General features: G+C 38.8%; 1 protein-coding gene and 2 long non-coding RNA genes across 33 annotated transcripts in view; all 3 read left to right on the top strand.

The window, feature by feature from the left end:
* Positions 1-8,641, top strand: part of HYCC2 (hyccin PI4KA lipid kinase complex subunit 2) — an 81,836-nt gene extending 73,195 nt beyond the window's left edge. For all 29 annotated transcript variants that reach the window (XR_002339352.2, XR_002339346.2, XR_002339347.2 and 26 more), the window contains one exon: positions 581-8,641. This is a non-coding gene — a long non-coding RNA (hyccin PI4KA lipid kinase complex subunit 2). The remainder of the gene's footprint in view (positions 1-580) is intronic.
* Positions 1-27,292, top strand: part of LOC146396078 (uncharacterized) — a 1,511,729-nt gene that overhangs the window by 747,456 nt on the left and 736,981 nt on the right. The window lies entirely within an intron of this gene.
* ORC2 (origin recognition complex subunit 2) overlaps positions 17,860-27,292 on the top strand; it is a 43,775-nt gene continuing 34,342 nt past the window's right edge. Inside the window, exons 1-4 of one of the 3 annotated variants that reach the window (XM_021074956.2) lie at positions 17,860-18,101; positions 22,553-22,601; positions 23,787-23,890; positions 24,367-24,510. In XM_021074956.2, coding sequence (XP_020930615.1) covers positions 23,797-23,890; positions 24,367-24,510 — 238 coding nt within the window. In that variant the 5' untranslated portion in view covers positions 17,860-18,101; positions 22,553-22,601; positions 23,787-23,796. Of the gene's footprint in view, positions 18,102-22,546; positions 22,602-23,786; positions 23,891-24,366; positions 24,511-27,292 lie in introns of all 3 variants that reach the window. The other 2 variants (XM_021074955.2, XM_021074957.2) reach the window with 2 other exon arrangements.

Here is a 27,292-nt window from a genome sequence, read left to right as displayed (position 1 = left end):
TAGGGATAGAAAATGTATTAGTTCCATGTTCAAAGTTTTAAAGTTGTTTAGAAGCACTTGGTTGTTGAATAAATTATATAATTTCCTTTGTAGTTAAAAAGGGTTTTGCTTGTAGGGATGAGTTTTTGACATTATTTTGGGTGACAAATTAGAAGGGGGTATCTTTTGCATGATCTATTTTATAGTAGGTTAAGGAAGAGATGAGGAAAAAGATTGTCGTTTTTTAAATAGATATGGTCACCTCAAATTAACAAGGGTATATATCATAAAGATTGATGTTAACAAAATGTTGTATTTTACCTAAAGTAGTCTTATGTGCCTAAATATCGATAGTATGCTAGGTTCATTTGTGGATAACAAAAGCTAGGCTGATTAAAGCTAAATGAACAGAATAAATAACATTAGAATTCTATATAGATTAAGATTTCGTCTCGCAAATTATTTAGGGGAAGTGTTGACAGCAAGGGCCATTGCTGGCTGTAGCAAACATTACCTAGGAGATGAGGGCAGTTGAGTTGTTATTCACAACTGCTGCTTACTTAATGTAGCTGTTGCTGAGTCTGTCTGGTTTGTTTTTTAGGTGCTGAGGGTATAAATGGAGGAGAGGAGTTGGTAAACCTGAATGATGCAGACGAAGGATTTTCATCAGGGGCTTCCCTCAGCAGCCAGCCAGTTGGGACCAAGCCATCTTCCTCTTCTCAGAGGGGAAGCTTAAGGAAAGTAGCAACTGGGCGTTCAGCCAAGGATAAAGAAACAACCTCTGCCGTCAAATCCACTGAGAGCCCTCGAGATTCAGTAGTTCGCAGGCAGTATGTACAGCAGCCAACTGATCTTAGTGTAGATTCAATTGAGCTGACACCGATGAAGAAACACCTGAGCCTTCCCGCTGGCCAGGTGGTGCCAAAAACTAATAGTTTAAGTCTAATCCGGACAGCCAGTGCTTCCTCAAGTAAATCATTTGACTATGTAAATGGCAGTCAAGCAAGTACCAGCATTGGGGTTGGCACTGAGGGAGTCACTAATTTAGCAGCTAACAATGCTAATCGATATTCAACTATCAGTCTACAGGAAGACCGGCTAGGTCAAGCTGGAGAAGGCAAAGAGCTTCTCAGCCCAGGAGCTCCCTTAACCAAGCAGTCTCGATCCCCAAGTTTCAATATGCAGCTAATATCCCAGGTGTAGTCTTGACATCCTCTCTCATCTTTCCGCTTACCTTTTAAACTGAACATTTCATTGTGAAGAAGACACTTCATCCCACATTGTGAAAATATTGGTCATCTTAAACAGTTCTGATTTAGTTTAGGTATCTTCATACTGTATTTTGTATGGAAACAGCAATAAGGTTTTCTTTTCCCTTCTCCCTATCATCTTCTCTTCACCTATTCCTTGTAAATGTGTTTGTGAAGCAGTATAAAATGTTTGCGTTTTCCATGCCTTCCTTTCTCCTTGGGTGAAGTGCAATCCATCGTAGGCTGATCGGTCCCATTTCAACACTGTGAGACTGAGGATACGTTAGAGGAAATGGTGTATATGATCCCTATGAATGATTCTTTGGCTTTCGTTTAAAAAAACAAAAAACAAAAAACGGGTTCTCATAACCTATAGAACTATGAAGATTACTGGATCATATTTTTTCTGTCTTAACCAGGAGTGCCTCAGAGATTCTGCTATGACTTTGGACTTCTCTGAGTCTGTGCAATCATTTTCTTGAGAAGCATGGGGAAAGGTGGTAGACGGCTGCACTTTTTCATTAAAATGAGGGTGGCTTTTTTCCTCCCATCTCCTTTTTCTCGAGGACACATATGTTCAGTTACTGAGGCATTTAAATCAAGTTGTGGCCACCTCCTGTTGGAGGACAGGCGCTAAGCTGATTGTGTAATTGATAATGCACTTTCTCAATGGCTCTTTAGTCATTATTAACATGTCTTCCCTCCTCCCCACAAGGACATAAGGTCATTTCTGTCCTTCAAGTTGAACAGCTAATAAATCAGAGAATCCAAGGGGCATGTTCTATTTCCCAGGAATGATTGACACTTTGGTGCTGGGGTTTTATGGGGGGAGGGGGCAGTTTTTGTTTAGCTTGCGTGAGATTGTGTGTGTGAGGGGGAGTTTCGATTTTTTTCTTTTCTTTTGTGAGCTGATGATGACTGAAGTAGAACAAGTACGTCTTCAGGTAAAGAGAGGGATTTCTCAACCCACTTTCTATGATGTCAGACTATTGGAGAAACCCTTTCAGCTGCTTTCTAGATGTACCTAAATTCAGTCAGATATTTTGAATTAAGAAACCTGAAGTCCTGATAGATCATATACTCCAAGGAAATATATCAGGGACAGATAATTGGCTGAAAACACTGATGCTTCAATGTGACACATTTTTATAGAACATTTCTACCAGGGGGTTCTGATTTGATTTCTCCTACAATGAACCACACTGCCTTTGTGTTTAATGTAATGCAATTTGTGTACCTTCTAATCATATATCTGCAAGTTTCTCATTTTTATAAAACTTTGAAATCATGCCAGTAAGCTAGATGTTGAATGTATGTAAGTAGCATTTGGTAACTGTGCTAAGAGGCTACAAAAATGCATTATTGGTTTTTAAAAAATTTTTCTTTTTAGTTCTGATTTGGTTGGATAGAATTTCATTATGACCTCTTCTGGGTCTCAGGCTCTAATGCTTGATTGAAAGAGAAAAGAATATATTGTTTTTTGAAAATTAGTGTATTGTGACTTGAACTGCTGTATGTTCTTCCACACAATATGTCAGAGCTGTTAGTGCTTTGTACATTTAGACATTTTTATTTTATTACTGTGAAAGAAAAATATACTGACTATATAGAAAGCAAGTATTCTCCTAATTAACAAAGTTTAAAATTTTATCTCTACTGATTAAAATCACAATAGATTTTGATAAATAAAATAACCAGAAAAATGCCTCTTGTTTTTTTCACACCTAAAAACCCCCCTCCCCCCCTTTTTTTAATCGTAAGAGGTTTTTGGTTTTTTTGAGTTTTCTTAAGGGACTTTTCTGTTAGAATCTTTATAAGAACGGTGAGGTGCTTGTTTGAATTTGGAGGTGTGTAATGTTTTTCAGCTCATATGAAAATGGAAAACTAGAACCTGAACTATGATCTACAGTGTTGCCAAAGTTGGGGGTAAAGCTAAAAATAGAGATTTATTGAGGTGTGTATGTGTGTATGTGTGGTGTGTATATGTATATATCAGAAAGACATATTTTAGATATCCCTTTTAATTTAATTAAGGGATGTCAGATAAATGAACTAAAAACAGCCAAATAAGGCGTAAACTCCTATAATATATAAGGAAAGCAAAGTTTCAGGTATGAAGAGAAAAGAGCATTGTACTTAGCAGGGCTGAGATCTTGGCCATGGCTGGAGATCAGTCAGTTTATGGTAGAAATGTTTGATTGATTTAAGAGGTTGAAATGTTCTTTTTAATTCAAAAGGTTGTACATTTATTGGCATCTAAATCTAGCATGATTTTAGTTAAAGCACAAAAAAATCCCAAATGATACCAAATTAGAGCAAAAACTGTAATATGTATAATAAAATCTCCCTCTGGTTTGTTAGAAATATTATGTTATACCTCAAAAGTTGATTTTGAAAAACTTTCGTCTTAGAGCATTTTATTTATCTATATGTATATTCTTATACATTTTGTGCATATCCAAACCTGTTAATGTTTCATGATCCTGTAACACTTACGTTCCATTCTTTTAAGTGTTGTAATTTGGCCTTGATGAAGAAACATTTCATTTAGTTCAGAGTTTGCATTTGGGATCCTAGAACAGATTTCCTGTGCAAGGTGTAGTTAAGCTGAGTTAGTCATAAACCATAGTCGCATTTTCTAAGAGATTTTTTATATTCATTTGCGTTATTTATTGGCATCTAATGTAAAATAGTTTCCAGATATACAACAGCTGTTAAAAATATATGCCAGCAGTATTCATGCTTTAACCTTTAACAGCCTTTTGTTTTTACACTTCTTAACTTCCATTTTAAAATCCTCTTCCTTCTATGGACAAGCTAGTTAGGTAAAAAATACTTGTTTTCTATAATAAAACATTTTGATGCCATCTATACCAGGTTGAATTCAGAAATACAGAGAAATCTCTGAAAGTCCTGGGGACCCCTCTCTATGACATTAATTTAAAATCATGTTACTAGAATATGTATGTGTTCTAGAACAAACAATGTGTAAGGTGGAAGCTAACTTAAAAGTAATATTTTTAAATATAAAAATATTTTGAGAAGCTGGGTGTTGGGGGGGTGATGGTATAATTTGAAATCCTGACCCCTACCATCACTCTTAGCTTTCTGATTACTCTCCTGTGCCTATTATTAGAGTTGGAATTTTTGTACTAAAGAGGCCATAGAGATAATCTAACCTGTCTCCCAACACCCACCCCTCCATATCCATCCTCAGGAAACTGAGGCTAAGAAAGGTTGTAGCGTGATCAAAGTCACATAACTGAGAAGCAGAGCCAGACTCAAACTCCGTTCTCCTGTCAAATGCATAGTAACACCCCACTGCCTCGTCCCATGGTTAATGTGGTTGTAATACTCGACACTTCTCTGCTTTCTTTACTGTTCTTCTGGTCTAGAGTTGGTGAATGCAGCACATTAAGAAAAGTATTAAGTCCAGAAAAAAAGTGTAGAGTAATAAACATTGATGGGGAAGTGTAGGTAATGTAGGTATCTATACCACAGATACAAGGATAGATACTTTTTCTTATTCTAATTTATGCCTTACTATTTTCTGCCACACAACAGTTGTATGCTGCCATTTTATAGTTTATTATATTTCTGGAGATTTATTTAAATGAAAAAATAAACCCAATGAAATGGCTTTGATCAGTGTTTCTATCTTAAAGTAGTTTTTGAATCAGCCAGCTTTCGCAGTCACCTTGGTGACAAGTTAATTGTATTGCACAATGGAGTTGCAAAGTAAAGAGTGCAAAAATTTGATTCCATAATTTCTAATGTAAAAAGATTGAACCTTGTGCTTAAAGCAGATAGATAAGAGCAATATTTCCTTACGTGGTTGAAAAAGGTTTATAGTGATTCTATAATGGAATGGTGACCATGTCATTTAAAGTGTATATACAGTATCAAATGTCTTAAATGCTGTAGTAGTCTCAGCTATATAAGCTCAATATTTCCAACCTATATTCTCAAATTCCACTAGCTTTAAATTAATTATTTATTAGACACTGGAATACTGAGAATAACTTTCAGATTGTTTTGTTTGCACTATTTTTGTGAATATTTTAACGAAGTGGGGTGTTTTTCTTACCTCACTTTGTGAGGTTAATAATGAGTCCATTTTTGAGTACTTTAGTTGTTGACAATCAGTTGTCTTATTCATTCTCTGCATGTTCATTTGTAAATAAAAATATTAGTATCTGTCTTTAGTGGGTAGAATACTATTTATACTAACACTGGCATGGAGGATCTTGGATTACAAAGTAAATTTTATGTTACTGTTTTTTCAAATCAGTATTTCAGTTACATACTTTTTTTTCAGTTTTAAAATGTTCAGTAGGTCATACCAGTGGTCAGAAAATCTATAAGAATTTTAGAGCAACTTTTCTATACTCTGGCTGTGTTAAAGTCTTAACATGAGACTTTTTATCTTTCAAGCTGAATGATTATTGTCATGTTTCAAACCACTAAGTTGGTTGAGACACTTATTTGTAATACTTTAATTTTTAAGTGCTTTTTAGAAACAAGTTGTTTGGAAACCAGATAGAAATATTTGATAGCTTAAACTTTAAATATTAGAATATTTGCCAGATTATAAGATAGAATGTAGTATAAAATTGTTAACAGTGCTAAAAAAAAAAAAAATCGTGAGTCACCAGATTGGTACAGTTTTCCATTACCAAGGTGGTGGTTATGTTGATAATGTAAGACATAAATTTTAGTATTACATGGGTTGTGTAGCTAATGGGTATATCATATTGACATACACAGAAAATACTGTCTTTATTCATGGGGTCAACCAATGTGCACTTAAACTATATTAGATTTTTGGCAGTGCCAGAAATTTGTGTGGTCGAACCCATTAGAATTAAAGGAGTCATCATCACCCAGTTTTCCCCTACACCTGGTGTAGGCACCTTTCCTTCTGAACCTGACCACGCAACCATGGAATTTTGGTTAACTTCAATCTCTTCAGTATTTTTAAGTCTTAGCCATTAGCCACGTGAGAAACACACAAGAGCAAACAGGATAGAAGTTAGCAGAAAGCTGGGAGGGATGTGAGATAACTGGCAGCATAGTACAGGCATGTAAGCCCTGTGTTTTGTTTTTGGATTTTAAGAAAATGTTTACAAATAAAAGCACATTCAGATGTCTGCTATTATGTTTAATATGGATTTTATCCCCCCAAATTAGACTTAGGTGTAGCTTAAAGTATAAATGAGTCTCTTTTTCAGAACTGTGTATCTGTAGCTAGGTTTAATAGAGAAGGTCTTTTTTTATTTTCAAAGAAAATGAACTTAATTGGACAATTCATCCTCAACAGCAAGTTTTTTTTTTTTTTTCCTTTTACAGCTGCACCTGCGGCATACGGAAGCTCCAGGACCAGGGGTTGAATCGGAGCTGCAGCTAAGGCTTACGCCACAGCAACACCAGATCCAAGCCACATCAGCAATCTACGCCACAGCTTACAGTGATGCCAGATCCTTAGCCCACTAAACAAGGCCAGAAATGGAACCTACATTGTCATGGGGACAACGTCATGTCCTTAAGCTGCTAAGCCATAGCAGGAACTCCCCCAGCTGCAGAGTTGATACCAGCCTGGTTTGCTGTATTTGTCAACAGCACAGTGTTAATTATAATAGGAAATCCTTTACATCTACATCAATTACAAAATTTACCAAAGAAAATGTATCAACCATATGTAAATTTTGAAATACCTAACTGGAAGTTCACTGGTGTCACAGCAGGTTAAGAATCCAGCACGCTCACTGCTGTGGCTTAGGTTGCTGCTGTGTCATGGGTTTTATTCCTGGCACCGGAATTTCTGCATGCTGCAAGTGCAGCCATGAAGGGGGAAAAACCTGTCGTGGAATGAGGCTCCTTTAACATAAAGGATTGCTTTCTAGCTCTGGGGGAAATAAATATTAAAAGATTCTTTCATTTGGAACAGATATATGGTACCTACAAGATTCTATGTGAGGCATTCTTATCATGTTGGTAGAATGTCAACATTTATACCAGTTAAGGGTTAAGTCCAAATACTATTTTACGGCACATTTTCATGTCTCCTTAAGTTAAGGATTCTGCTCATCAGTATTAAACATAAAAAGAGGGAGAGTCTTAGAATTGGCATATTGTATGATATTGTGACTTGTCAGAAATAAAATTGGTAAATCATGGAAATGTATGTTTTTAAGTGGGCAGTGTCAAATATTTCTAGTATGATTTTGCTAAAAGGGTATACTTGTTTACATGATTTATGAACACGATTACTCTGGATATTCTTTGCAAAAAAACATGATTGGGTTAAAAGTTAAAATACTCATTTTTAAATGAATAGATCCATAAGAACTAAAAGATTTACTTCAACTATTAAATAATGACTTTTTTGAGAAAATATGAAATGTAATTGTGTATTAGCCGATGTTCCACACGGATTCTGTGTATAATTTTTTTTTCCTTTCAGGCGGTAGTTAAAAAGTAATGAATGTATTGATCAGCTATCTTGCAAAGTGAAGAATGGCTTTCTAATAATTACTAAAGTAGGTTTTTGTGGGTTTAAGTTTTATCATCCAAGCTGAATTGAGAGAGATGCTTAATGTTCCATTTGCTGTTTTAAAATATTTGTAATAAATTCATTAACTACAGTGAATCTAAAAATTATGCTGTCTTTACATTCAGTTTAACTAGTTAAGTGAAACAGTTTTTATGGTTGCAAAGATTATTTTCCAACACTTTGTCATAATACTTTGGCTCACCTAAGCTACACTTTCTGAAGAGTTTTTACTACTGTAACAGTATGTAGTCTGGTCTCTGTCGCAATGGACAGGTAAACAGGAAATATCCCACTTTCATAATGTTTGCTTCATAAAAAGATACAGAATGTATCAGTTAGCGTTTCTTTTTTTTAATTTTTTTTATTTTAGAACCAGCATCAACCTATAGCTTGATATAAACTTCCCAAGTATTCACAGAATAGTGCTGGTTAAAACTTAAATAGAATAGATATGAAGAAATGTGATCTCTATTGACAGATGTCCTTTCAACCTAGGCCTAGTGAAAACTCTTTTTTCAGAGCTGAAGAAAAAAACAAACGCACATTTAAGATCATATTTATTGGTGCATGTAAGCCATTATCTTAACTGTCTTACTGAACTGGTTAATACTGTTGATGTCGAAATGTGAAATGTAGTCACTGTTGACCTTGTAAATATCTGCCAGAGATGAAAAGATATTTTAAGTTATTGTAAATAAAGTATAAAATTCCTTATCAGTCTGCAATGCAGAAACATATCTAAGATGTTAAATATTGTGTTTTTCGAGAGATGTGTAATTTTCCCTAGATGTATCTAGTTACCTTAAGAATGTAAATTTTCTTTTGTACAGTATAAAATACAGCTTTATTTGGCTTTTAACTTGATTTCCCTGAGTTAATTTTATATCTTACTTAAATTTCATACCTTAAAATTGTCCTTCATTGAATTTTTTTCAAACCATGCCATTTTATTTATATGTCTGAACTTTTAAATTTGTTATACCCTATTAAGAAAATTTATAAAATTAAGGCAATATGTAAAATAACATATAGCACCACAAAATAAGAAATAACATGGAGGCAGGATGAAATTAACACATAAAATGCATTCCATACCTTTATGTTATTGTTGAGAAAACAGATTTACCTTTGAACTGTATTTTATTTGCTTGGGCCACACCTGCGGTGTATGGAAGTTCCCAGGCTAGGGGGTCAAATCGGAGCTATAGCTGCCAACCTACCCCACAGCCACAGCAACGAGGGATCTAAGCCACGTCTGCGACCTACACTACAGCTCAGGACAGCAGTGGATCCTTAACCCACTGAGTGATGCCAGGGATCCAGCCTGCATCCTCATGGATACTAGTCAGGTTGTGTGTGCTGAGCCACAATGGGAACTCCTATTTTTGAACTTTAAAGCAGCCAAATGCAATGAGAGAGATTTTTCAGATATCCTTAAGATAAAAACAGTTTATCAGGTGAAGCACAACTGCCTTCAGTACTGAGACTTTAGAACTGATTTTCTTTCTTTCCTGGGCCCTTATAAGAGAAGCCATCATTATTGCAGTATCGTACATACTCTTCAGCAATATGTGAAAGTGCCTGTTTCCACTATTCGTTCATCTTTTCAGTCTTCCCCACACTCTTTTCTAAAGATAAATAAACTTCAGCCTTCTCTTGGAACATAGTTTTAATGGGCTGAGCCCCAGGCCCTCTTTTCCTTTCCCTTTATATGCACTTTCTAAATCTCTATGCTTTTTTCCCCCTTATATTCCCTTTTATATCTTGTTATGCCTTAATCCAAAACTACTGGTATAGATTAGCAGTTCTAGGAGAGTAGTTTAAGGTTACTCACCAAGGCTGTTTTTTGGTTTATTTGTTTGTTTTCCATCCATGACTCTAGTTCTGCATTAGTTAGGAAGAATGAGCTTTATCTATTCATGGTTTCAGTATTTTTCTTTTATTAAAAATGTAATACTTGGAGTTCTTGTTGTGGCTCAGTGGGTTAAGGATCCCGCGTTGCCTTGAACTGTGGTGTAGGTCACAGACTCAGCTTGGATCTGTCATTGCTGTGGCTGTGGCCTGGGGTGACAGCTGCAGCTCCAATTCGACCCCTAGCATGGGAACCTCTATGCCACAGATGCAGCCCTAAAAAGAAAAAAAAAAAAGCAGTACCTGCTCATTTTGAAACCCATAGAAAGTACAAAGGGGAAAGTCATTTTAAGGTACTGTAATAAAACTGAATATTAATAAGACAGTGGAGGCACTATCCCTCCACACACATACAACTCTGGTCCAGGTCACAACATTTTACAGTACAAATGTGAATTAGACAATGACAATTTAACATTCATTCAGTGCCAGAATGTGTCAGGCATCATTCTAAACACTTTAAAGAAAATGCTGGAAAAAAAAAACCACGCAATTCAATTCTCAGTTAATACAAGTGTCTGATAAGTACTATTATTTTTTTTGACTTTTAAAATTTTTATTAAAGTACAGTTGATTTACAATGCTGTGTTGATTTTGGCTGTACAGCAAAATGATTCATATATATAGAGAGAGACAGACATAGGACATTGAATATAGTTCTCTGAGATATACAGAGGTATCTTGTTTATCCCATGTGTAATAGTTTACATTCCACTTGATAAGTACGATTCTTCCTTTGTAAGAAAAGGAAAGTTAATCTATGCAAGGTCACAGAGCTAGTAAACGGGAGAACTGGGATCGAACTATTCGAGCTCAGGGTCTTGTGCATTTAACCATCAAAAGATACTGCTTCATACAATGCTGATTATTCTCAGTTATTAGTACACTTTCCTTATCCCCAAAAGGACACGGCCCTGAAGGGGATAGGGAAGGAAGAGGAGATTGGATCTCAGTAGAGCTAGGTTACAAATAGGCAAACAATGCATGAAAATCAAGCCCTAATACCCCAGGTATCCATAGTTATAAATTGCCTTTCCTACCTATCCACAATGCTTCTAATTATGTACTCTCCTTAATTATATACCATTCTCTGGAGAAATGAGAATATAGTCTTTCTGTGGTTAATGTGGGGAACCTCAGTTGAGAAAAACTGGTTTAGACTACAATAAGGTAGAAGAGATTCCTAAAATATAAAACTTAATATTTTAGTTCCTTCCTCCCAACCGCATTGGGGGAAAGCAGCCAGGTAGCTTGGGAGGAAATCAGTATTTTGTTGGACTGACTTGCAGTAACTTTGATTTAATGTTATTTTAAACTATGTTGGAGAGGGTAGAAACAAAGCCTTTTGTATTTAGGGCCTTTAAAGGTCCCAATCTGACCTTGAGTCATAATCCAAATAGGATGGATATAATCTGTAGTAACAGACCTCGCTTTGTTCAAGATGTTACATCAGAAAGGTGGGGATGGAGGGACTGATTTATAAAAGTAACTTGAAAGACCAGTTATGTTTGGCACTTCATTAATGTTTATTTTTATTTTTTTTTATTTTTTATTTTTTTGTCTTTTGTCTTTTGTTGTTGTTGTTGTTGTTGTTGCTATTTCTTGGGCCGCTCCTGCGGCATATGGAGGTTCCCAGGCTAGGGGTCGAATCGGAGCTGTAGCCACCGGCCTACACCAGAGCCACAGCAACGTGGGATCCGAGCCGCGTCTGCAACCTACACCACAGCTCACGGCAACGCCAGATCCTTAACCCACTGAGCAAGGGCAGGGACCGAACCCGCAACCTCATGGTTCCTAGTTGGATTCGTTAACCACTGCGCCACGACGGGAACTCCGGCACTTCATTAATGTTTAATAAACATTAGGAATAGGAGTTCCCGGCGTGGCACAGCAGAAACGAATCCGACTAGGAACCATGAGGTTGCAGGTTCGATCCCTGGCCTTGCTCAATGGATTAAGGATCTGGCATTGCCATGAGCTATGGTACAGGTTGCAGACGTGGCTCGGATCTGGTGTTGCTGTGGCTGTGGTGTAGGCTGGCAGCAACAGCTCCGATTTGACCCCTAGCCTGGGAACCTCAATATGCCATGGGTGCTGCCCTAAAAAAGACAAAAAGACAAAAAAACAAACATTAGGAATAAACAGTTTGTTTTTAAAAAAATGTTATGACCACACCCATGGCATTATGGAAGTTCCCAGGCCAGGATTGAATCCAAGCCACAGCTGCAACCTATGCCCCAGCTGCAGCAACTTGGGATCCTTTTAACCCACTGCACCAAGCTAGGGACCAAACCCGCACCACTGCAGTCAGATTTTTAACCCACTGAGCCAGGGTAGGAATTCCAAAAACACTTAAAAAAATTTTTTTTTGTTTATTTATTTTGCCACATCCCTGGCATATGGAAGTTCCGGGCCAGGGATTGCCACAACAGCAACCCAAACCACTGCAGTGATAATGCCGGATCCTTAGACCACTGCACCACAAGTGAACTCTCAGGAATTAAAACATTTTTTATGATCAGGTCATGTTGACCAGTACAAACTTTAAGTTCTGAACCACTGTATAATTTACCTAAAAAACACTAGTACTTTCAAAAAGATTTTTTATTCTTTCTAATATTCAATAGGGAATTGCCCAAACATAGGCTTTCCTCATTTCTTCAGAGTAAAATAAATAATCAAAGGATTTTAAGACATCTATAAACATTAATTTATTATCAGCTATTATAAATAATGGCTTTATGCACACTGTAAAACTCTGAATTGAAGATTACATTCTACAGCTAGTTTCCTAGAATTTAAACTCCTGTGTATACATGTTTAGAGGCCACTCTGCCAAATCTTTCACTGCTAGTTTGTGTGTGATTTATGAAGCCTTCATCATCCCTGGTAAAAGAAAATCCTGGAGATAAAATAGGTTCTGGCTATCATAGTCTCTTTTACTCCTAGACACTCATAAGTAATCACTTTTTGTTTCCAAAGCATGACTGAAATCAATTGATATCTTTAAAAATCTCTGGGTAGAAATTATTTGCTGTGGCTTCTGCTACTGACATTCTAGATCTATTGTACATTTATCCAGTGTGTGTTTAATGCATAGCATCTAGGTCATTTCATGTCTGACAAAAATTTTATTGAGGGTGGTTTTGTTTGTTTGTTTGTTTGCTTTTTAGGGCCACACCTGTGGCATATGGAAGTTCCCCAGCTAGGGGTTAAATCGGAGCTATAGCTGCTGGCCTACATCACAAAAAAACAGCTCACGGCAATGCCAGCTCCTTAACTGAGCGAGGCCAGGGATCAAACCTGCATCCTCATGGATACTAGTAGGTTTCGTAACCCACTGAGCCACAACAGGAACTCCTTTACTGTAGTTTTTCTTCTCCCTCACTCAGTGGTTCTCAACTCTAGCTGCACATTAAAGTCATCCGGGAAAATTTTTTTTAAGAAATTCTTATGAACAGGCTACATTCAGACTCTCTGGGATTGGGATCTGGCATCAGTAATTTTAAAAGCTCCCCAGACCGAAAAAAAAAGGGGGGAGGGAGTTCCCTTTGTGACTCAGCGCTTAATGAACCCAACTAGGATCCATGAGGGTGAGGGTTTGATCCCTGGCCTCACTCAGTGGGTTAAGGATCTGGTGTTGCCATGAGCTGTGGTGTGGGTTGCAGACGTTGCTCAGATCCCAGGTGGCTGTGGCTCTGGTGTAGGCCAGCGACTATAGCTCCGATTCGACCCCTAGCCTGGGGACTTTCATATGCAGTGGGTGTGGCCCTAAAATAGCAAAAAATAAAAAAAATCTTCCCAGATAATTCTCGTGTGCAATCATCACTGAAAACTCTTTAATCCTATAACCACCTTTTGGCATTCATATGTAAACATTCCTTCTTCCATCCAGAACCACTGACTCAATGTTTTCCTAGAGAAACATATACAACAGTAACTGACCATATAAGAAAGATAGTAATCTATTCCATAAATATTAAAAAAAATAGATTGATCCATATAAAGCTTCAATTTGCCTCCTCTATTACCTTAATCAGTTCATTGAACTCTATGGGCATCAATCAGTACCACTTCATTTGCCCCAAACTTAAGCCCCCAACTTTGAGGTCCTTGTACTTCTTGATCTGACCTCATTCTATACCCTTCAGTTTCTGTTCCAAAGCTTTTTCACTTTAAGTATCACTTTCTCATCAAGCAGAACATTCTTAATTTCCTCTTCTCCCCTACCACTTAAAAGAACAACTGTATCTACCACTACTCTTCATCCCCTTGCTGCCTGCCTCAGATGAGGTATCTCAATTTCCTGTTGTACTCAACATCTCTGAGCGTTTCTTAATTTTCCCACTTTGACTTTAATCTATATGCTAGATCTATCACCATCTCTAGGTCTCAACCTCTTGAATGAATTTCAAACTCACATCCAACTGTTGGCAGGATGTTTGAATATGCCTTGGGCACTTCAAAGTCAAGATGCCCCAAGCTAAACTCAATTCTTCTACCCTTTCCCTATATGTGTAATCTCTTTCATTGCACAATTAGGAACTGATATCCAGGGAACCAAACCAGAAACCTGGGAATTATCTTTCCCTTACCTCTATCAACAGCCTCTAAATATTCCTGACTTTGCCTTTTTTTTTTTTCCCCCTTTGCAAATCCATCATTTCTTCTCAAATTTTACTGCCACAGTTCAAACTCAGGTCTTACTTCATATCCGGACTGCTTCCATAGCCTCCTAACTAGACCCCCTGCTCCTCTCAAGTTTATCTTCCTTTAGTGATAGATATAAAACACCTATCAGTCCCCTGGTTACACTTATGCGATGGTTCCATCTATGTTCCTTAGCCTGGGATTTACTTCTCCCATTCCATCTCCTATCATTCTTACACTTAGGTAACATCAAACCGCCACACCCAAGTTTGTATTACTATACTTTCTTCCTGAAATTCCTTCTTCACCTACATTCTCTACTGTTTGAAGTTGGATTGGTCTTTCCTCTGCAACCCTGTCCTCTTACTCATTTACCCACCAGGCTTAGCTAAATGATGTTTGTCCTAGTAGTTCTCAGTAACCTGTATCTTTGCACTTAACACCTTAGTATTGAAATTATTTGATTCTTTCTAACCAACTAGATTCTAAGTTCCTTAAGGGTACAGGACACACTTGGGCACTAAGTCCCTGGTACAGGTAGGCACCCAGTTCAAAGAGCAAAATATCAATATAAAGCTTTTCGTGAGACTGGCAATAGAAACAAAAGTTAATTGGGTTGCTCAAATTTAGGGACAAATGCAAATGTCTCTTAACTTGTCCACATGACCTACCCGGTCCTAGATGATTAATTTTGATCTTTCACTGACATCTATGTAGGTATTTAAATTATATCTTGTGGGGTTTTTTTCATTTTTTTAGTTTTATTGAAGTATAGTTGATTTACAATGTTGTGATAATTTCTGTTGTACAACAATGATTCAGTTATGTACATACATCCATTCTTTTTCAGAGTCTTTTCCCATGGAGATTACCACAGAATATTGGGTATAGTTCCATGTGCTATACAGCCAGCAGGTTGGGTTATATCTCAATTTGGAATATAGGGACTGATATTCTTGCATTTGATCATATAAAATATGGTTTTGGTAAAAACCCATGTTTGAATATAAAAATAATTAAACTTGAAAAAAATGATTTCACTTTTTTTTTTTTTTTTTTTTTTTTTTGTCTTTTTGCTATTTCTTTGGGCCGCTCCCGCGGCATATGGAGGTTCCCAGGCTAGGGGTCCAATCAGAGCTGTAGCCACTGACCTACACCACAGCCACAGCAACATGGGATCCGAGCCACGTCTGCAACCTACACCACAGCTCACGGCAACGCCAGATCGTTAACCCACTGAGCAAGGGCAGGGACCGAACCCGCAACCTCATGGTTCCTAGTCGGATTCGTTAACCACTGCGCCGCGACGGGAACTCCTGATTTCACATTTTTTAACTCAGCCGTCTGAGGAAGAAGTATGTACAGACATTCTGGTTTGTTGTGCTGACAAACGAGATCATTGGTGAAGAAGAGTATGCGGCTGATACTTTGATGCTGCCGTCTGCTGTGTAAAAATTAACTAAAACATTTTTTTCTTTAAGAATCTAAATTTGATGACCCACATTCCTTTTTATATTTTCTTTTATAGATATAAAATCTTTATCTCAGAAGATTTTTTTTTTTGACAAGAAATAGATTTATTAGGATAGGACGCTTGTGAGAGATGCAAGTGGACAGGCATGGAAGCTCTGCCCGGAGTATATGGTGGGTTTTATCCTCAGAGGTATTTTTAATTACAATTCAGAATAAATTTTCTTCTGGATTCCACATAGTCTGTTTGCTCCTGGTCTGTTTCTTCTCTTTCAGAATTGAGGCTGTATTCAAGTTTGGAGAAGCCAAAAATGATGGGAAACTATGCCTGCAGGGGCAAGGCTTATCAGCTAGTAGGTTTCAATGTGGATCAACAGATGAACTGTTTTTTTTTCAATTGGCCCTCCTCATCTTCTGATAAGTCTGTCTGAAGAAGTGTTTAAATTTAAAGACCAGGGGATATCCCGCGTGGCTATGGCTCTGGCTAGGCTGGTGGCTACAGCTCCGGTTAGACCTCTACCCTGGGAACCTCCATATGTCAAGGGAACGGCCCTAGAATAGGCAAAAAGACAAATACATAAATAAATAAAATAATAAAATAAAATAAAATAAAAAAGACCAGGGGATATATGACTACTTGCCAGTGTTCTGAGAGCCAAACAAGAGAGGATTCTTTGTCTTCTACACATTTTATCCAGTTCCACCAATCAATTTCAGTATGACTTCTCATTTTTATTCTGTTGAGTCTAGATCCTCTGGTTCACCTTGTAAACTCCTGCTCTTCTGTTAAGTGCAAGAGATCTAATTGTTCCTTGTTTCAGACTTTGACCAATCCTCCAGGTCTCAGTCCCATTCTGCTCTTCTGTCTTCAGATGCTCCTGTAGATTAATCCTTGAGACTAACTGGAAATCTGAGAAAGAAATAGACTTCTTTTTGGCATTTCATTGCTGGCCTGGGTTGCAGCTTACTCTGCTGTGCTTGATCACACCACATCTTCCAAAGTTGTGTCAACTTGGCTCACTTCCTTTCCTGTTCTTTTGTGCATATACTTAAAAATACTTTTTAACTCTGTTATTTTAATGGCATTTCAAGACAGTGTTTATTTCACCATGTTTAATCCAATTTTATTAAAGACTCAAACTCAACTATTTCAAACTATAACCCAATTAGCTGCTGGCATCTCACACAAAATTAACTTAGTCCTCTCTTTCTCCATGGAAAAATCTAATTTTCTACCCAAAATGTCTGTGAATACCTGGGAGAGTTGCCGTTTTATGATCACCTCTATCTTCAACTTCCTGCCACCCCTGAATTCTGGATCTCCATTCTAAATGGTATGGCTCTTTGTTTTTATCTACCTTAGTATCAACCTAGAAGGGAAACTCAGCTTCTTACCTCTATTTTCCACACATATACCATAAAAACAAAGTCAAAACCCACCACTCAGGAGTTCCCGTTGTGGCTCAGTGGTTATGGTTCCTAGTCGGATTCGTTTCCTCTGCGCCACATTGGGATCTCCGGCTCAGTGGTTATTAATCCAGCTAGCATCCATGGGGATGCGGCTCTATCCCTGGCCCCGCTCAGTGGGTTAAGGATCCCCCTGGTGTTGCCATGAGTTGTGGCGTAGCTCGCAGACTCTATTCGGCTACCGCGTTGTTGTGGCTGTGGTGTAAACTGGCAGCTGCAGCTCTAATTTGAACCCTAGCCTGGTAATTTCTATGTGCCACTGGTGTGGCCCTAAAAAGAAGAAAAAAAAGATTGCTACAAGACAGACCGATCGCTCAGCCCGCTCCACTTCCTTCAACTTCCTCAGACCTAATCAACACTGCCTTCTCCCTTCCCCGGAAACGGAAAGAGGAAAGACAAGGCCCAGAACCCAGAGCTGGGGATTCGGTTTCCTTGGGTTTCTTGTGGGCAGGGCCATGAGGCCGGCGCCGACGGGCTGGCAGAGCCGTCGCTCTCGGCCGACTTCACTTCCTATTGGCTCCCCGGGGCTCCGCCTCCTAAGCAGGGCGGGAGATTCGGTGTGCAGTAGGGAGGCTTCCCATTACCCCCCCCACGCGGGCCTCGGGAGCTCCTCTGATCAGCTCTGCGACCCTACACTCAAGCTGCCTTCAAGAATTTGGCCTTTCCTGCTGCGACTGAAGCCGCCTTCCCAACAGCGACCGTTCAGCTGGGTAGCGTCCGGCAGGCGCGAGGCGGCCGCAGCCGCGCCTGGTGAAGACCTAGCGGTGCGTAGAGGGGTGGCTGGGCAGCCTGCCTCCTCTCCTTAGCAAGGGGCTGGCGAGGTGAGTACAGGTGCACCTAGTCCCCGGCCTTCGCCTTTGCAGAGGGCAGGGTCGCTGCGCCTCCCTCTCTGCCCTCTCCAGACTGCCACCAGTCCCGCCCGCCTGAGGACCCCCGGCTGGCGGAGCGCTGCCAACTGATCAGTTGCGAGAGGCCCAGACTAAAGTCAGCAAATACTTGGGGTGGGAGGCCCCCTCTTTAAAGACATCTCCTTCTGTCCAGCGGTGATGGGTCTTCTGTGCAAGGGATGTCTGTTACCATCATACCTGTTTCCCGGTGGGAGGAGCCTTGTGCTTGTAGAGAGAGAACTGGGAAAATTCATAACGAAAGTAGTAAGGTGTCTTGGGAGAGGAACAACTACAATACGGGCTGAGGAGGAAGAGATCTTGTCCTGAGCTCTTTGATATCATCCCAGCCTGGAAGCACCAAGAGAATCCTCCTAACTGAACACAGCCACCCTGGGACAGTGCTTAGGTGTAAAATGTTAAACCTTTAGTAGAGCTTTTTAAGTTAAAAAGATATCGATGCATTGCTTTTCGCTGTACAGCTGAAATCCTAGAAGTACGGCTACATCTTCCCCTAGTTTATTGCAGTCTGAAGAAAAATAGGTACTGTTTTCATTAGGCAAAAGGTGCCACACCTTTGCCTAAAGACACTGCCTTTTTTTGGGGGGGGGGCACACCCCAGCATGTGGAGGTTCCCAGGCTAGGAGTCCAATCAGAGCTACTGCTGCCATCCTATGCCACAGCAATGCTGGATCTGATCTGCATCTGTGACCTACACCACAGCTCAGGGCAACTCTGGATCCTTAACCCACTGAGCAAGGCCAGGGATGGAACTCGCATCCATCCTCATGTATCCTAGTGGGATTGGTTAGCTGCTGAGCCAGGAAGAGAACTCCCGACACTGCTCCTTAAATGGACGTTATTCAACATTTATTGAGCACTTTTTCTGTTAGATGTACCCATGAAAATGAACCAGTAGTGATCTAAGAAAGAAATGGAAATTTTATTTTATTTTATTTTTGTCTTTTGTCTTTTTTAGGGCCACACCCACGGCATATGGAAGTTCCCAGGCTAGGGGTTGAATTGGAGCTACAGCTGCTGGCTTACACCACAGCCACAGGAATGCCAGATCGGAGCTGTGTCTTCAACCTACACCACAGCTCACGGCAGTGCTGGGTCCTTAACCCACTGAGTGAGGCCAGGGATTGAACCCACAACCTCATAGTTCCTAGTGGGATTCGTTTCTGCTGCACCACGAAGGGAACTCCAAGAAATGGAAATTTTAATTTAAGCCAAACAGGATTATAACCTGGGAACAGCCTTCCAGAAAACTCCAAGAACTGTTTTGCCTGTTAGAGGTCAAAGCACAGTTGCATGTTTTTGAGACTGAGCTGTACATTGAATGAGGTTGACAGGTCACACAATCCAGATCTACACCTATGAAGCAAGTAGTGAGTCATGGATCATTGTGGCCCTTTACAAGATTAGGAAGGACGGTTATCTCCTAAGGAGGTCTGGTTAATACAGATGCACAATACACACTAAAGAGGAAGGAGGAGGCCCACATAGGTAAAAAAAAAAAAAATTATGTTTAAATTTTTCTTGTCTTGCTATGAAGTATCAATTTTATTCCTCAGATGTTAGGTAAGATATAGAGGTGTACAAGAGATCTGCACCATGATGTGGAAGTTTAAAGTTAAAATACCCATGATTGAGAACCTAGTTAGTGTTTTCATGAGCCACGCACACCATCTCATTTAAGATAGGAACTCAGGTTTATCTGACATTAAATGATGCATTGGAGTTCCTGTCATGGCGCAGCGGAAACGAATCTGACTAGGAACCATGAGGTTGGGGGTTCGATCCCTGGCCTCGCTCAGTGAGTTAAGGATCTGGCATTGCTGTGGCTGTGGCATAGGCCAGCAGCTGTAGCTCTGATTCGACCCCTAGGCTGGGAACCTCCATATTCCATGGGTGCAGCCATAAAAAGCAAAAAAATAAAAAAATAAAATTGATGCATAATCACTAAACTACCACCTTTTTTTAAAAGGTTTATCTTTTTAAAGATTTTAGCAAATCCTTTATTTGCTCTAAAGGGAGGATTTGTGGTGTTAACTCTCCTTTGGTGCTACTGTATCACCTTGTTAATGCCCTGAAAAGAGTCCACTTAAAAGTAAGCACCCAAAACAGTGTCTTGAAGAGTAAATGGTCACTAAATATTTATAATGTGTGATTGTAGCAGGGTTATTTTGTTTTTGTTTTCAGAAATTGTTGGAGAATAAAGAAGCAAAGGTTTCTTTCAAGGTCTTTGTAGACATTTCAACTTGGTGATGCCTTAAAATCTAGAAAAGGAAGTTTTCTAAATATTATTATTTTCCAAATAAATGTATTTGGCTGCAAATAAGACCTAAGTTATGCTGCATCTGTCCAGACAATTCTTATATAAAATACAGTAGAGAAATTGCCTAGGACAATATTCAGTTGTTTAAAAACGATATATTTTTTAAAAATTTTCCTTGAAAATCTTTTTTTTTTCTTCCCCTGAAGGAACTTTTAAACTCCTGCTAATAAGAATTATGTAACTTATGTTTACTCCATCCGATTGCCAGAAAGCTCAGAACCAAAATTCTTTTTATATTCTGCCTTTTTATATTTTATATTCTGCCTTTATATTTTCCCTGATCCAGATTCCCTATTAGTATTTATAGTTTATCATTGATTTTCTTGCCTTTGTTTATTGTCATTGCTTCAAATACTTTGTGGAACACAAAAATAATGTAGATTATGCTGCACTTACAAAAATTCTTGATAGAACTGGTGGTGTTTAACCTTATGAACTAGAAACCTAGAGGAACTTTAGAAATCTTTTGATATTTGAACCACTGTGTGGGAAAATGACTAAACATTATAAGTAGTTTCCAGAGGTTAAAACAATCACTTATGTTAATACAACTGATTTGTAGTTAATGGCAGGAGAAGCGTATTGTTTACTAGAAGGATCAGGGTCTTTGGAATTGGTCAAACTTGGGTTTCAGCCCTAACACGCTTTCTAATTGTGTGAATTTGGATCGTTTATTTATTTGGCCATGTGTGCAGTGATTTGATGTGGGATCTCAGTTCCCAGACAGTGGTGAAAGGTCGAAATCCTAACCACTAGGCCACCAGGGAACTCCCTGAATTTGGCTAATTTAATATTTTACCTCAGTTTACGCATCTGTAAATTGGGGAACTATATATTATAGTATGGTATATATTATATGTACATTATTATACATATATATTTTAAGAGAATTGTGTGTATGTATATATATGTGTGTATATATATTTTTTAAGAGAATCTGAGGGTTTGTTGATTTGGTGTACATATAAGTATCTGATAATAGTGCCTGACAAATAGCCCCTCAAAAAATTTTATTTTATATAGATAGAAGTTGTGTTTCTTAATTTTATATAGATATCACATGGATGCATTAAATTTTTTCTTTCATACACCCGAATTCACCATAATAAGAAGCAGTTCCTTTTGCAGTTGCTTTTGTCTCAGTGGGTTAAGAACCTGACTAGTATCCATGATGGTGCAGGTTCGATCCCTGGCCTTGCTCAGTGGGTTAAGGATCTGGCATTGCAGCAAGTTGTGGCCTAGGTGGCAGATGTGGCTCCGATCCCGTTGCTGTGGCTGTGGTATAGGCAATAGCTGCAGCTACTAGCCTGGAAATTTCCATAGGCTGCAGGTGTGGCCCTAAAAAGAAAAAAGAAGAAGAAGCAACATCATGACTAGAAGTTTGGCCCGAAAGGATATGTTCTGCTGGCAGTGGTCACATAAATTATAAATGGAGACAAAGTATAAACCTAGTAGAATTGTTGTGAGGATTAAATGAGAATACATATAGAATATTCCAAAACTGTCTATCACATATTACGTGCTCAGATTTTGGCCTCCCTCCACCCACTTGCTCGTGCAGTTTAGATCTCAGTCTCTAAGGCTTCCTGGACAAAATGGTAGTGGTCATTTTGCCCTTTACTATGCCATCATAACTTTGGCTTTGTAAGATCTGTCTTTACGAGTTCCCGTCGTGGCACAGTGGTTAACAAATCCGACTAGGAACCATGAGGTTGCAGGTTCGGTCCCTGCCCTTGCTCAGTGGGTTAAGGATTCAGCGTTGCCGTGAGCTGTGGTGTAGGTTGCAGACACAGCTCGGATCCAGTGTTGCTGTGGCTCTGGCGTGGGCCAGTGGCTACAGCTCCCATTTGACCCCTAGCCTGGGAACCTCCATATGCTGCGGGAGCGGCCCAAAGAAATAGCAAAAAGCCAAAAAAAAAAAAAAAAAAAATCTGTCTTTATATATTCCTTTTATTTGTTAAAACTCATGAACTTTTTGCTTTTTTTTTTTTTTTTTGCTTTCATTTTCCTGTTAGCTGGCCTGACTGTATTCTTTTTCCAGTTACAGGTGACTCTACCTGAATTTTCCAGCTGCAGAATGTGTAGTATCTTTAAAGGTAACTGAAAACTGCAACAAATGATTTAAGTGTACTGGTTACAGAAGAGAACTTGGTAACATTCAGTAAGTTATCAGCAGGCAGATCCTCTTGTCAGGAGGAAAGGCATAAGTAGGATTTATAAGAGAGAGAGGAGAGAAAACAGTTCTTTTGGGGGGTAAACTGATTCGCTGGCAGCTAGTTGGAAGCATTCATTTGTTTTAGGTCATTAGCATTATAAGTTCTGAAACTAAATCTTGTCAAGAGTAGCCAAACTTGATCAAACTGTTTCTTGCCAAACTCTGAAATTTATTTCCTGAAGAACTGACTCTAAAGTAATGGAAAGATTCATGCTTACTGTCTAGTTATTGAGCTGTCTAGAAACACATATTCATAATTATAAAGTTGTTTGGTAAGCATGCAATTTAATAGTGAAGGGGTATCCCTAAGGATTATTTGATCCTTGATACACAGTGAAGCACACGGACTTTCCCCAGTGGACTGTCACTTTCTAGTGAATAGATTTTAAATCCACCAAATCACTATTCTTCATTTGGCTATCCCTTTTCTAAACTCTCATGTATTAACCCCCCATTTCTGGTAATGTTATTCTGTAGATTGGTTAGAGCATTCTTTACAGGCAGAATTGTTTTCCTGTCACTGTATTTTAGTTGCCTTGATTGGATTTGGTTTTTTCCTTATCTCAGACACAGCTCCCTCTCTTCCAATTTTTCCGATAAAGAATTGAAAACAATATTGATACAATAAAGCATCATGGAGGTTTTTTCGTTGGGGTTTTTTTTTTTTTTTTTTTGGTCTTTTTGTCATTTTAGGGCTGCACCTGCAGCATATGGAGGTTCCCAGGCTAGGGGTCTAATCAGAGCTGTAGCTGCTGGCCTATGCCAGAGTCACAGCAATGCCAGATCTGAGCCAAATCTGTGACCTACACCACAGCTCACGGCAACACCAGATCCTTAACCCACTGAGCGAGGCCAGGGATCGAACCCGCAACCTCATGGTTCCTAGTTGGATGCATTTCCGCTGCGCCACAGTAGGAACTTCTGCATCATGTATTTTTCAGTATTTTTCATGCTTAAAAGACTTTTAAAAATGTTATACGAAAACATATATTCATTATGTGAATGTTTATTTGGCTGCTAATAGGAATTTTTCATCACCTTTGAATGCTTTATCACTTTTGTTTAGGTTGGCAGTGATGAGTAAGCTGGAATTAAAGGAAAACAAGATGCTGGAGGTTCAGTTTGTGGGAGATGATGATGTTCTTAATCACATTCTTGATAGAGAAGGAGGTACTGAATGACTATGCAATTGAAGAGATGCTTATATAATGGTTATGTATTGTTTCTCTTTTAAAAAAGGTTGAATCTTCTGTTTTGAAAATATAGCACAGACTATTTGCTCTATTTGGGTGCAAATAAAAACTACCTTAATGTTTAGTTTATTTCATTCAAAATTTATTGAAATTAAAATGATAAGCTCCTTCTAATATGAAATGCTCAGTAGTGTGATAAGTGATAACCACCCATTCTAATTAAAATGGGAGTTATTTTGACCCCCAAGAATATATACTTTCAAAATTTGGGGTTTCTTAACTTATATAAACTGTGGAAGATAGATCTATACTTGAATCAAAGACAAAACAGTGAATCTTTTTCCAGCTTTTAAGTAATGACAGTATAATAGTACAGTTTGTTTATTTATTTAAATGTAATGTTTAGGAAGAATTTATACCTGTCATGTTGTAATTCTTTGGATGTTCTTATAGGAGCAAAAATTAAAAAGGAGCGAGCCCAGCTTTTGGTGAACACAAAAAAAATAATCAAGAAGCCAGAATATGATGTGGAGGAAGATGACCAGGAAGTCTTAAAAGATCAGAACTACGTGGAAGTTTTAGGACGAGATGTTCAAGGTATTTGCCGGGTGTGGGGTGGTGGACCTGGGACTATACATTCATATCTCTGAGAGTAACCAAAATGGCTTTGCAAGATACAGAAAAGTAGTCTGGTAGGTTAGGCAACATTGCACTACAATTTTTTCCCCCAGTATTTTATTTTATTTTTTTTACTTTATTTTTTGTCTTTTTGCCTTTTCTAGGGCCGCTCCCACGGCATATGGAGGTTCCCAGGCTAGGGGTCGAATCGGAGCTGTAGCCACTGGCCTACGCCAGAGCCACAGCAACACGGGATCCGAGCCGCGTCTGCAACCTACACCACAGCTCACAGCAACGCTGAATCCTTAACCCACTGAGCAAGGGCAGGGATCGAACCTGCAGCCTCAAAGTTCCTAGTCAGATTCATTAACCACTGCGCCACAACGGGAACTCCTCCCCCAGTATTGTAAAATACATAGAACATAAAATGCACCATCTCTGTTGTTGCTAAGTGTACAGTGCAGTTGCATTAAATGCATTCATAATGTTGTGCTGCCCATCATCTACCTTTAAAACTCTTCTCATCTACTGTACTATATTATTCCCTTTCTTCTCAGAAAAACATTGCTTCAGGTTTTTTTCTTTACAGTTGGAAGCACTGAGTTTCTACTATAGGTTTTTATTTTTATTTATCTATTTTTAAAATGATTTTTATTTTTTCCATTATAGTTGGTTACCAGTGTTCTGTCAATTTCTACCATACAGCAAAGTGACTCAGTCACACATACATATACATTCTTTTTCTCACATTATCCTCTATCCTGTTCCATCATAAGCAACTAGATAGAGTTCCATGTGCTATACAGCAGTATCTCATTGCTTATCCACTTGCTATAGGTTTTAAAATCTGTGGTTCTATTTTTCTTTTCTTTTTTAATAAACAACCAGTCTGGAAGTTCCCGTCGTGGCTCAATGGTTAACCAATCTGACTAGGAACCATGAAGTTGCGGGTTTGATCCCTGGCCTTGCTCAGTGGGTTAAGGATCTGGCGTTGCCATGAGCTGTGGTGTGGGTCGCAGACACGGATCAGATCCTGCGTTGCTGTGGCTGTGGCGTAGGCTGGCGGCTACAGCTCTGATTCCACCCCTAGTCTGGGAACCTCCATATGCTGCAGGAACAGCCTCAGAAAAGGCAAAAAGACAAAAAAGTAAATATATAAATAAAAATAAAATAAACAACCAGTCTGAGGCATAAATATTTTTAGATAGACCAAGCACTCTAAAAGCTATTTTTTGTACTTAAAAAAAAAAATTTTTTATTAAAGTATAGTTGATTTACAGTGTCATGTCGATTTCTGATGTACAGCAAAGTGACCCAGTCATACATGTATATACATTCTTTTTCTCATATTAACTAATTTGAAATAATTTCATAAAGCCAGTCACTTTATTGTTACCTTGCTGTGGCTGTGCTGTAGGCCGGCAGCTATAGCTCCAATTCGACCCCTAGCCTGGGAACTTCCATATGCCGTGGGTGTGGCCCTAAAAAGCAGAGAAGAAGAAAAAAAATCAGTACTGTTGGGCGCTAGGGGCAAAGCTGGTCTACCTGAAAAACTGAGGAGCCTCGCTTTCACGGGTCTCCTGGTCTCCCTCATGTCACATCTGTTCTGTTCTCTCCATGCCGCCTGTCTCCCTCGTGCACATGTTTTTTACTCTCATATTTGACTTAGGAATGGCCATTGTGACTACTCCTGACCTTTTTATCATGTCTTGAGTGCTTCTGGTTTTGTTCCCAGTGTTAAGTGACATATAAAAAATGACCACTGTCTCTCAGTAGGCTTAGAGGTCAGGTAGGTGTTCTTAAAAGTGTTTCTAACTAGCCAGTTGATATTTTTAGGGTATATTCTGAATAGAACTTTGGAGTCTTGACTCTTTGTTAGACCTAGAAAAAGATTGAAAACAAGTGTTTTCTTTTTCTTTCTTTCTTTCTTTTTTTTTTTTTTTTTTTTTTTTGTCTTTTTGCCATTTCTTGGGCCGCTCCCGCGGCATATGGAGGTTCCCAGGCTAGGGGTCGAATCGGAGCTGTAGCCACCGGCCTGTGCCAGAGCCACAGCAACGCCAGATCAGAGCCGTGTCTTCAACCTACACCACAGCTCATGGCAACGCCAGATCCTTAACCCATTGAGCGAGGCCAGGGATCGAACCCGCAACCTCATGGTTCCTAGTCGGATTTGTTAACCACTGCACCACGACGGGAACTCCTACAAATAGAAAATAAATAAGCATTCTTTTTAAAACACAGAGGGACATTTGACAAAGAATCTTCAGGAATATTGAAAAGAAAAATAACTTTTCAACAAGGACCTCTATGTGTTTTATTAGTCAATCCATTTACTTACCATTTGAAGTGTAAGCTATTTCTTATAAGCAACACCTATCTTGACATAGCAGACACAACTCTCATAGTCTATTAATCCATCCACTCTGGTGAAGAATCATTGCGTGGAGGTGCTCGATGATCTCCGGTATTAAGTAGAAGATTTTCCCAAAGGTCTCCACAATCAGATAGGTGTCCTCAAGAGCAATTTCTCTTATTGATGCTTCTCTTGAACAACTGGTTTGTTTTTTAATTTTATGAACAGTGTAATTCTTTTTTTTTTTTTTTTAATAATTTTGGAAATCAGTGGATTTTATTTATTTATTTATTTATTTATTGTCTTTTTGCCTTTTCTAGGGCCGCTCCCGCATGGCATATGGAGGTTCCCAGGCTAGGGGTCCAATCGGAGCTGTAGCTGCCAGCCTACACCACAGCCACAGCAACA

This window comes from Sus scrofa, chromosome 15 (assembly GCF_054392235.1).
Source record: "Sus scrofa isolate SSC_HxYL_T2T_F1_AM1 chromosome 15, Sscrofa_HxYL_maternal_Yorkshire_Landrace_v2.0, whole genome shotgun sequence".
Classification (NCBI taxonomy): domain Eukaryota; kingdom Metazoa; phylum Chordata; class Mammalia; order Artiodactyla; family Suidae; genus Sus; species Sus scrofa.
This window is presented reverse-complemented; position numbering and strand designations above follow the sequence as displayed.